The 10,748-nt window shown below is 51.3% G+C and overlaps 1 protein-coding gene and 1 long non-coding RNA gene across 6 annotated transcripts; one reads left to right on the forward strand and one right to left on the reverse strand.

Moving 5' to 3' along the window:
• Nucleotides 1-8,125, reverse strand: TAC4 (tachykinin precursor 4). 5 transcript variants are annotated; one of them, XM_070560652.1, is made up of 5 exons: nt 7,619-8,125; nt 4,533-4,626; nt 2,845-2,877; nt 1,554-1,613; nt 1-268 (listed from the first exon to the last, which is right to left on the reverse strand). In XM_070560652.1, exons 1-5 carry the CDS (start codon nt 8,084-8,086, stop codon nt 87-89), a joined length of 837 nt encoding a protein of 278 aa, XP_070416753.1. In that variant the 5' UTR covers nt 8,087-8,125; the 3' UTR covers nt 1-86. The 5 variants fall into 5 exon arrangements, with proteins under 5 accessions (XP_070416753.1, XP_070416754.1, XP_070416755.1 ...); XM_070560653.1 differs by having other exon boundaries at nt 1-380; XM_070560654.1 differs by having other exon boundaries at nt 7,660-8,120.
• Nucleotides 5,106-7,350, forward strand: LOC139073910 (uncharacterized). Its single transcript, XR_011523076.1, has 2 exons — nt 5,106-6,089; nt 6,627-7,350. It is a non-coding gene; the product is annotated as an uncharacterized lncRNA (long non-coding RNA).
• Nucleotides 8,126-10,748: the final 2,623 nt, after the last annotated feature.

Here is a 10,748-nt window from a genome sequence, read left to right on the forward strand (position 1 = left end):
TTCACTGTTCATTCATTTATTGAGCCCCTACTGTGTTCTGGGCACAGAAGACAAAGAACTGGGTGAGAGACAACCCTGCTCTGTAGTCAAAGGCGAGCTCTGAGTGCTGAGGGAGAGATCACTCCAGTTTGCGACTGTGAGAACAGTATATTTATGCACAACCGTTGCTTGAGACTGAGAGTCCTGGAGGGAACCCCAGTGAGTTCAGAGGGCCAGGTTGGACGCACAGGAAACACGGAGAAGAGGGTTGGCCTGGCTGGCTGGTCGGCTGTAATGTCCAGGTAGGGAGAAAGGGGGTTTCATCCACTGGGAAATGTGCGGTAGGGGCTCTCACTCTGACCCGTGGTCCTCGTCCTCTCTTCCTGGGAAGAGTTCTGTACCTGGACGGTGGTTAGGGGAGTCTTGTCTGTCTCCTCCACCCATGGAGGCCCTCCCTAGTCACTGTTCCCGAGGCCCTCCAGGTCCCTAAGTCATGTTTCTCCGGCTATAGATATCTTGGGCAATCAAATTGAAGGTTCATGTGCTGTATCTGCTGTTACTCAATCGTCAATGCCTCCAGAGCAGGAACGAGCCAACCCTGTTTTCCTCTCTAAAGGAAGGGAAGTGGTAATCCTGTATTCACAATCCCAAATGCCCTCCTGGGGACGTGGAAAGTGCCGTGGATTGGGAAACAGTAGGCACAGCTTTTAGTCTTGGCTCTGTTATTAGCTCACTGCGTGACTTTGGGCAAGGTGTGTTCCATCCCTGAAAAATGATGACTTTAAGATTCCCGCCCACACTGCACGGAGGGCATTCATTTCTATTTTGTATTAGGGTGACTTTGATGGCCCTTTGAATGGAATGGCTCAGACACTTAGAAAAAATCTCGGGGGAAAATAGAGGACTTTCCCATCTTTATGGGAAGAGCCTGTGTTGGAAGGAGCAGGTGTTCATCAGGGAAGCTAGAGAGGGGTCCAGAAGTCTGCAGCTCTTGGGGGAGAGGTCAGGCACTAGGGAAGGCAAACTGGAGCTCAGCATCTTTCCAGCTGGGACGCCCCCTACCCTTCCTCATGTGCTGGGTGGCTTGAGCTATTGATCTTTCCCTCAGCCTGATTCACTTATCTACTTTCATGCCTGTTCATCCATTTATTGAGCATATAGTTGGGCCTTCTTGGGGTTGTGGCCCCTGCCAGAAGGTGTTAGCTGATACCTGCTTAGGTTATTACTCACCTGGGTGATTTGCACTTATTTACAGTTATTAAAGACAGAAAACATCTTAAGACTAAAGGCATGACTCTCTTAACAATCAGTGATTAGTGAGGGAATAAGGAGTATGTGCCATGGTCGGAAAAACTACACACCATTCTCTGTGGCGTCAGCTGGCCCCTCCTGGATCATCAGAGGGACCACTTCCCTGCCCCTCAACTGCTCTCTTCTCTGTGGCCTCTGCCTAATGGCTTGTGGGGAGCCTGTTCTGTCTGTCCAGCTGCATGGCCCCCACTATGGAGACTGGCAGCAAAGTATCTGGCCCCTTTCCCATGATACCTTGCAATCCACTAGAGGCTCTCACTTACCTTCTGTAGATGGTCTTCCCTTGCCCAGGAGGTCTGGGACCACTTGTCCTCGCTGATTCCCTGGTGATGGAGAGAGAAGAGACAGAGAAGAAAGACAGAGTGCAGCAGAGGAAGGCTGCTTTGGGAACAGGAAGGGCAGGGACAGGGCCGGAGCTGGGGCGTTGTAAATGGAGTCGTTTCTTGATCATCTTGGGAGTTGAGGAAAAACTATGGATTGGTTCATTCGTTCACTGATTCATTCATTGATTCCTTCCTCTTTCTCCTCCATTCTCCTTCCCTTCTGCCCTTGCTTTCATGAACACATAGTGGGTACCTCTAATAGAAACTGCTGGGAGTTGGGGATACAAAGGAGATGGCAGACCTAGTACCTGCTCATGAGGAGTTTCCAGTCTAGGGACACCAGCTGTGTGACCCAGGAGTACAGTGCAGTGCAATATGCCAAGGACAGCATTGTGCCCAGGCCATGGAGACGAGCTCCATCTGGGTAAGGCAGGCAGGCAGGGAAGGAGAGATGGGGCTGGGAGCCAAGTCAGCGAGAGCAGCCCCAGAGGATGCTGGAGTCGCGTTCAGGCATTGGACTTGATCCTGAGGGCACTGAAGGGTGGTGGGTAAAGGTTGTTTGTTTTGATTTTATCTTTTCACTGAAAGATTTTGGGCAAGGTACTGGCTACTCAGATTTGCACTTTTAAGATCCTTCCATGGGTTGGGCCGGTGGCATAGTGGTTAAGTTCACGCGCTCTGCTTTGGTGGCCCAGGGTTAGCCGGTTTGGATCCTGGGCACAGACCTACACACGGCTCATGAAGCCATGCTGAGGTGGCTTCCCACATAGAAGCAGTAGAAGGACCTACAACTAGGATATACAACTACGTACTGGGGCTTTGGGGTGAAAAAAAAAGGTTGGCAACAGATGTTAGCTCAGGGCCAATCTTCCTGACTACAAAGCAAACCTTAAAAAGATCTTTTCAGATGCAGTGTGGGAAATAGATTGATTAGTTTTTCTCAAACCATGCTTTAGACCTGAGGTAATCTTGAACCTTTGGCAGAAGCAGATTCATCCCCATTTCCTCCTTATCTCTGCAGCTACTCCCTGGGCATCATAGACCACTGCCCTCAGGCAACAACCCGGAAGCCTGGCATGTGGCCAAACCACACTGGCCCCACCCTCTGCAATGCCAGCCTGGTGTGCCCCTGGACACCACATCTTTTCTCACTTCCCTGACTTGTTAGTGGCCAAGACAACTCAGTACTCCCCAGGGAGCATGCTGAGGGGAAGGTCTGAACAACACTTACCCGTTCTTCTCTCTGGCTGGATGGGAGGTACTCCTGGGGGAAGGAAAGAAGGAATGAGGACCGTATGGCTTTCCCCAGGGGCATGGTGAGATGGGAAGGGCTCAAGGCTCTTTGGGATTTGGTGCCTTTGTGGGTCTTCAGGGAAACTCCAGTCACTCCCCTTTGTCCTCATGTGGCTGAGCCACTCAGCTGCTCCTGGTAGGAGGCGGTGTGGAGTAGTGGGAAGTGCACAGACTTTGGGGTGATTGGCACCTGAGGTTAACGAAGGTTAACCTTCGTTAAGTACTTTAAAATCTGAACCTTCGTTTCCCCACTGGTGATAAATGGGATGTTGTTGTGAGATCTAATCAGATGAGAGCATAGTAGGTGCTCAAGAAATATTTCTCTTATACCCACATCCCTGCTTCTCATGGGTTGTTGGATTTGGAAGAAAGCTCTGCAATGGCCCAGTCCAAACCTTGTTTTGTGGAGGAGGAAACTAAGGCCAAAAGTGTTTGGTCACAGGTTGGTTTTCTCTGTTTTTTTTTAATTACAAAAGCAGTCCTTGAATACATGCCCACTATAAAAAGAATCAAGTAATATAGAAGTACAGTAAAAATTAAAGTCTGTCTTTACTCTCCCTCCCTCACTTCCACTTCCTATTCTAAATGTAACCCCTGTTGACAGTTTGATATTTATCCTTCCAGGATTTTCCCTATGTATTTGCATATATATATGTGTAAGTATATAGTTTTCTTTTAAACAAGTAGGCTCCTATCATACATATTGTTTATAAGTTGCTTTTTCCACTTAACCAATATCTTGGAAATCTTTCCATATCTTTCCACAGATCTGCCTCATCCTTAATGGCCACAAAGTCTATGGATGTGTCTAATATATTTTGATCATTCTGTACTGATATTTCTATGTTGTTTCCAAATTCTTACCTTTATAAGCAAGTTGGCAATGAACACTCTGGTCCAACTGTCTCAGGGCTTATGTGTCAATAGCATTTCTATTTGATAAATTCTCTGAAGTGAGGCTCTTGGTGAAAAGGTATGTGTATTTCCAACTGGGATGGATATTGTCAACATGTCCTCTAAATAGTGTATTAAAGCACCAGTTTCTTCATACCCTCACCAACACCACTTAAAAATATATGTATTGTTGACAATAAGAAAAGAGAACACTGTTCTCTGCCCCAAACTGCTCTGTCTCCTTGAACCCCTAGGACGTGATTACCGCACTGAGAGTGCCCTCAGGGAACAGAGGTTCATTGTAATAATTCTATGTGAGCCAAACAGAGTCCACTAGAAAGCTTGGCCCCTGGCTTTGCTCACATCTAGATGCTGATCTCTAGCTTCACCAGTGCTCTTCAAAGTTGTCCATAGTATTGAAGGCAAGGGCACCAGCCAGGGTGCAAAGCACCGGCCAGCACCTTTAGGGTGACCATACTCTCCATATGCTAGAGACAGCCTGGTTTATAGCTGTTGCCTGGTGTAATTAACACTCTCCGAGTGTACTGGTTTGGATGATAATCTATATGGGCACTACCCCATCCCATTGCGTGGGCAACCCATACCAGACTAGAGTAATGGACCCTGGATCCTGGGCTTTAAGCTAGGGCCCCTGCTTGTTATAACAGAACCCACTCAGAACCACTCATTGCTGGGTGCCCGCCTGCCTCCCCATCAGCCCAAAGAACTCACCTCCCACCCGCTTCCCCATCAGCCCAAAGAACTGCCTGGCTTTGCCCCTCTTCACCTCCTGAAGCTGGAGCTGAATGCTGGGAATGACGCCTTCCTGAAGAAGCAGAGAGTTCATTAGAGTTAGAGTTGGGGGGAGGTTGGCAAGGAGACAGGGCTGCCTGAGCAATAACAATCTCAATAACACGTGTGGTGGTACTGGGTTCTTTTACATATTTTACACAATACTGCGCATAATAATAATAGCTAAATTTCACCTACGATGTTCTTGGCAGTGTTCGAAGCACATGAATATATTAACTCATTTAATCATTACCAAAACCCTGTGAAGTAAATACTGTAACTGTCACCATTTTACAGATGAAACACTGAGGCACAGAGAGATTAAATAATTTGTCTGAGCTCACCAGCTAGGAAGTGAGAGATGGAGCCAGAACCTGAAGCCAGGTCATCTGGCTCAGAGGCTCAAACACTACGTCATGATCTCATTTACTCTTCACAACCACCTTGTAAAGTAGGGATTGTGATTTATCATCATTTTCCAGGTGGGGAAACTGAGGCTTATGGAGGTTAGATGACTTGTCCAAGGTCACACAGGAAGTAAGAGAGCCAAGATTCAAACTCGGGAAGTCTGACTCCAGAGCATGGGCTCTGCTCCATCTTAGGAAATGTCTCTAACATAGACAAGGAGGGGGCAGGTAATGGACTTAGGGTGGGCACCCAGCAGGCAAGGTGGGACAGCTACTCCTCTAACCCCACTCTGACTCTGGTCTCACTCCTCTTCCCCCACACTCCCCTCATTGTCCCAGATTTACCCTTCCCTAGAGCCTGGGCCTCCCATGGGAACATGTTCTGGACCAAGGGCTGTGGGTCTAAGCACTCATGCTTCCATTAGCCTCTGTGACTTTGGCCAGAGTCCTCTTCCTCTCTGGCCTTAACTGGAGCCCCTGAAGAAGGGCCTGCTCAGCTCTGCTGAAAGAGAGAGAGGCTGTGTCGTGGGAAGAGTACGGTAAGTGACATTCATTAGACTGTCTTCACATCTCTCTATCTCTGTGCCTGGCATAGCGTCTGGTACACACAGGAGCTCAGCATGTGTGGGATACATATGCTCAATGAAGGCCCTTGCTCTGGCAGTCTGGGGATAGGGAAAAGGATGGGGTCTCCTTTTCCAGGAAGACTGAGGACAGGCGCACAGAGTCCTAGAGTAACACAAGCCGCCTGCCCGGAGGCTGGGAGCTGGTGTTGGATCAGGGGTTTGTCCTTCCATCCCCAGTTTCCCCAGGGGCGGTGCTGAGCTCCAGAGGCCTGGCTGGGGTACAGTGGAAACCCTTTTGCCTCTCATAGCCCGTCTTGTCCCAACTTTTGGGATCAGGAGTAGATTGTTTTCTAAGCCTTGGACTAATTCAGTCACTTCCAATCTGTCTCCTCTCCAGGAGATCAACGGCTAGGGCAGCTGTCTCGGGCTGGAGTCACCCAGCCTGGTCAGGAACGAGAAAGTCTCCTTGGAGATTTGGACCTATTTCTGAAAAGCTCATGAAAACCACTTTGCCTTGGTAAAAGGTAGCTTTCAAATGCAAGCTAGAAAGAACGGTTATTTATAAATTAAATAAGACTCACCTTTTCTCCTACCCACTGGGTTTCTGGGGGCCCCTTAGAAGACTTCATTCCCTTTCACTCAGGAAGGACTCCTGCCCCAACCTGAAGCCCTCCTTATCCAGTGACCCCAAGTCCGCAGCTCCAGGGGTGACTGCAGGTGGGGATCCCTGAGATCTGGGGCAGTAATCAGATCATCCCTGACAGTGCCACCATTCCTTCCATCACCTCACTCATGTTAGTGGTTCCTGTGTTCCATGCCCTGTGTCTCGGGAAGCAGAGGGATGCTAAATGAGAGTGAAAGGAGAATAAGCATTAGACCCAGCCGCAGCTCTAGTTGAAATTGATGATGTTTCCCGTGTGGCTGTGTAGCAAGCTCCCCGTCACACAGCTCGGCTTCCCTGTGCCTGGGCCAGGTCCCCTGAGTTTGGCACGGACCCCGTAAAGCATCTCAAAGCTTGAAAGAACGCGGGGGATCATGTTCCCTCTCCCCCCATTTTGCAGGTGAGGAAACTGATGTCCAGGGAGCATCAGTGATCTTCCCAAGGTCACATGGAGTCAGTGGAGAAGCAGAGAGTTGAACCTGGGTCTCCCCAGCCTGCCGTCTTCTCAACTGCACACATTTCCATGTTCAGACAAACCAGGAAGAAGACTCGCCACAAATGGCTATTCATCTGATGGCTCTTCCTGTGTCCTCACCTCCCAGGACCGGAAGGAGCCAGGCTCGGCCTTGTCTGTCTGCCCTCCTGCAGGCCTTCCTTGTCACTGGTCCTGTTTGTCTGCCCCCTGTCAGATTGGGAGCTCCCTGAGGTCAGGATCCTTTTCTCCCTGATCAGATGGGGTGGGGCACAGATGCCGTGCTCTAAAGTTTAGATTTCTCCCCAGTGACAGCACTCAGTTTAGTAGAAGAGGCCGGCAATCAAACCAGTACTTGTCAGGAAACAAAAGTTTCTACATGTGTGATAAAACAGTGATCCTGCCCCAAGGTGATCCCCTTGAAAGGAAATTCTGGAAAATCTCCTCGATGCACAGAAACACAGAATCAGACCTTGGGCAAGGTGTGCACTTGTGCTTTTAAAGCTGTGTAACCTTGGACAAACTACTTGACTTCTCTGTGCCTCAGTTTCCTCATCTGTGAAATGGGAATAATAATTGTACCTTTCCCATAAGGTTGATATGAAGATTAAATGGGTTAATATTTATAAAGCATTTAGGACAGTGTCAGAAACATAGCATGTGTTAAATGTTTGTTAAATAAAACACACACATGCACACACACACTGTGACTCCCATGTGCGGGTGCCCCTTTGGAGGTCAGCCAGGCCAAGTGCCATGGCCTTGAACCTACGCACCGAGGGGAATCAGACAACCTGCCTTGCAGTGTACAACCTGCTCTCCTGGCAGCCATGGAGGGGATCTTCTGCCCCCTCCACCACGGGTCATCCCCTGCTCTGGGCAGAGCCTCTCCCCAAAAGTACCTCCAGGGTCACCGTTACCCAGGACCCTGCTTCGGCGCTGAGTGTCAGCTCCTCATCACCTGCCACGGCGCACGTAGACAGCCCCATCAGGAGAAGCAGGGTGAGGGAGAGCAGCATGGTGAGCTCTGCTGTGTCCTGGGACCCTCGGGGAGCCCCTCTCAGCCTGAAGACGCTTGCCTCCTGCAGGGCGGACCTCTCTCGGGCTCCTCTCGTGTAGGTGGGGGAAGCTCCACCGTTCTCTGTCCTCCCGGGTACCCTGCGTATTCCTTCACTGCTGCCGGCCAGCACTTGATCCCAGGGCTTAGCACTCTGATGCAACACCCGCCTCACTTTTGGCTGCATTCCTTCCGGTGCCAGGTGCACAATGGGGCAGTGTGTGCCCTGGCTGGGAGCCGAGGGGGCCTTGTCATCTCGGAAATGGGGAGGCAGACTGACTCTATGGCTCCTCCCTTCCTGGGGCTCTCCTCCCCAGAGCTTAGCCAGCATTCTACCACTTGTCTCTCTTTCCCGTCACTGAGTCCCCCTTCCTCAGTGTTCCCCTCTGTCAATAGTCTCCATGTGTACATAGAAATACTTCTTGCCCTAAGAGAAATAGCACAGTGCTTAGAGAAATGAGGCTCTCACAAGTGGGAATTGGCATTTGCTAGAAGAATGGCTTCCTGCTCAAGTGTCATTGGCTCTAAACTCTCTTCCCACTGTTGTCAAACTGATTTCTCTAAAGCCCCAACCTGACCTGTTTCTCCTTGCTTACAGCCTTTTGATGTCTCCCCACCATCCTTGGAATAAAGTTCAAGCTCCCCAGCACAGCATTCAAGGCCCTTCTTTGCTTAGTTCCTCTCTCTCTTCCACCCACTCATCCATCCACCCACCCATCCATCCATCTGTCTGTCCATTTGTTGGTATAGAACAAGGGCCTTGTGGTCAGAGAGACTTGAATTCCAACTCTAGCTCCACCACCAAATAGCTGTGTGACCTTAGGTGCATTACTTTACCCAGCTAAACCCCAGAATCCTCATCTGTAAAACGGGATTAATAATGGCACTTATTTCCAAAGTTGTTTGAGGATGAAATGAGGTAATGCCTGTGGAGCACTTAGCACAGTAGGTGATGTTAAATATTTAATACCCGTTAACTATGATTATGGTTACTATTATTGCCACTGAGTGAGATGAATAAGATGCCATCCATGTCTTACAGCATCTCCCAGTCTCCAGGAGAGGAGACCTCTGGTTGGCAGAGAAGCTGTATTCTGTTAGGTATGTGCCAGCATAGAGATGGGAGCAAGGGAAGGGTGCGCCTCCTTCCCAGTCTGCCCCGCAGCCACTCCCTGCCCATGGACGTACTGCCCTACCTGCTCCCAGAACAGGCTGAGACTTCCTGCCCCCATGCTTTGGCCTTGGCTGTTGCCTCTGCCTGGACTTCTCTTTCCACCTGGCAACCCCCCGCCCATCCATAAAGGTCCAGCTTAACGGTCGCCTCCTCAGTAGAGCTTTTTGGTCTCTATTCCTGTCTCCAGCAAGAATTAATTGGCCCCTTTCCTGGCTTTTCCAAAATCTCCCACATATGTCTCTTGCAGCTCTGCAGAGGCTGAGGTGAGAGGTCATGCAGGCTATCTCCTGCAAAGAGGTGGCTGCCGACGGGGAGTGTGGAGGTGAACCCCGGCTCTCGTTCTGCTCACTAAACTACACAGCCTGCTGTGAGGCTGTGCACCCCTGGAAGAAGATGCTTTGCTCCATTTCTTCCAAAGGGGCCAGCTGGGCTGAGGGCAGCCCTGCCAGTCTGCCGTATGGTAGTTGATTATGCCATGAGCTCTCTGAGGGTGGGGCTGTCATATATGTGCGTAGCCCACAGTAGGTCCTTAAGAAATGTGCCATCACTCTGAGTCCAGGCCAGCAAAGCCAGAAATGAATGAGGGCAAGTGTGGAGGTTTGAGGGAGGACACCCGCCTCACACACATACCACCTCCACCCCCTTCCAGGAATCTTTTTGGTGGATCCCAAACCTGATGGCTTCAGAATCCCTCCATTTGCTAAAATGCAGATTCCCCGGCAGCCCAGTTCTGACCCAGCCCTCCGTGGTCTGGGTTTGTCTCAGCACTCCAGGAGGCGGGCACACAGCCTCCCACTGCACTTTCCCAGGGCCGGATGCTTAACGCTTCCCATTCCATTTTCGGTTTTCCATTGTTAAGCTCTTCCTTATGGGAACTGAGTTTTGCTTTTCATCCCTTTCATTTTACAGATGTGGAAACTGAGGCAGGTTGGGCTTGCTGTAGGTTACATTGAGAACTGGTGGCAGACCAGCATTCTGGACCCCCAGTCAGCCGCTTCCTACCTCCCACTGAGGCCTCAGCCCACAAGGGCAAGCTGCACAGGGCTGGAGGAGAGTAACAGCATGGGCCTCTGGGCCGGGGAGGTGGTTTCCCAATTTGCAGGTCCACACAGGGTGACCTTAGGACCTGAGGAGTCTCTTTGAGCCTCAATTTCTCCATCTGCAAATTGGAGCTGACCGACCCTCATCCGGTATTGGTAAAGATTTCATGAATTCCCACCCTTAAAGCGCTCAGCACGGTGCCTGGCGCATAGTATGCACTCAATTAATCCTAATTTAATTTTCGTGATTATTAGACCTCTGGAACGCTGGACCTCGGTGCTGGTCTCCTGGCCCTGGCTGCACGTCCCACGCGCCAGCGCAGGAACCATCCCGCGTGGGACAGGATGTGGTGGGTGCACAGGGGGGAGGAGGCAGGAGGAGAGGGCGGCGGGAAGAAGGGAGAGAAAATCCCAAAGGTCCGGAAGGCCGGGAGGGAGGCCGGGCCCTGGCTGGAAACCGCGGCTATTTGCAGCGTTGCCCTCGGGCTGCGGTCGGGCTGGCGCTCGCAGACCTGGCGGCCGGGCCCGCCGCCCCGCCCGATGCCCTCGGCCACCCGGGCACGGCCCTGGCCGCGCGCCCTGCCTCACCCTGTCCTCGCGGCCCTGCTGGCGGACGGGTTGGGGCTCCGCAGCCAGAGGAAGGACGAAGCCAGGCAGACGGGAGCGGGGCAGGGCGCGACCCTTCGCTGGCTGCGGGCGGGCGAGGGACGTCGAGGCAGGGGGCGCCCCCGGGTGGTCTGGGGGTGGGCGAGGGACGTCGAGGCTGGGGGCGCCTCCGG

The sequence above is a fragment of the Equus przewalskii genome, chromosome 10 (assembly GCF_037783145.1).
Source record: "Equus przewalskii isolate Varuska chromosome 10, EquPr2, whole genome shotgun sequence".
Taxonomy (NCBI): domain Eukaryota; kingdom Metazoa; phylum Chordata; class Mammalia; order Perissodactyla; family Equidae; genus Equus; species Equus przewalskii.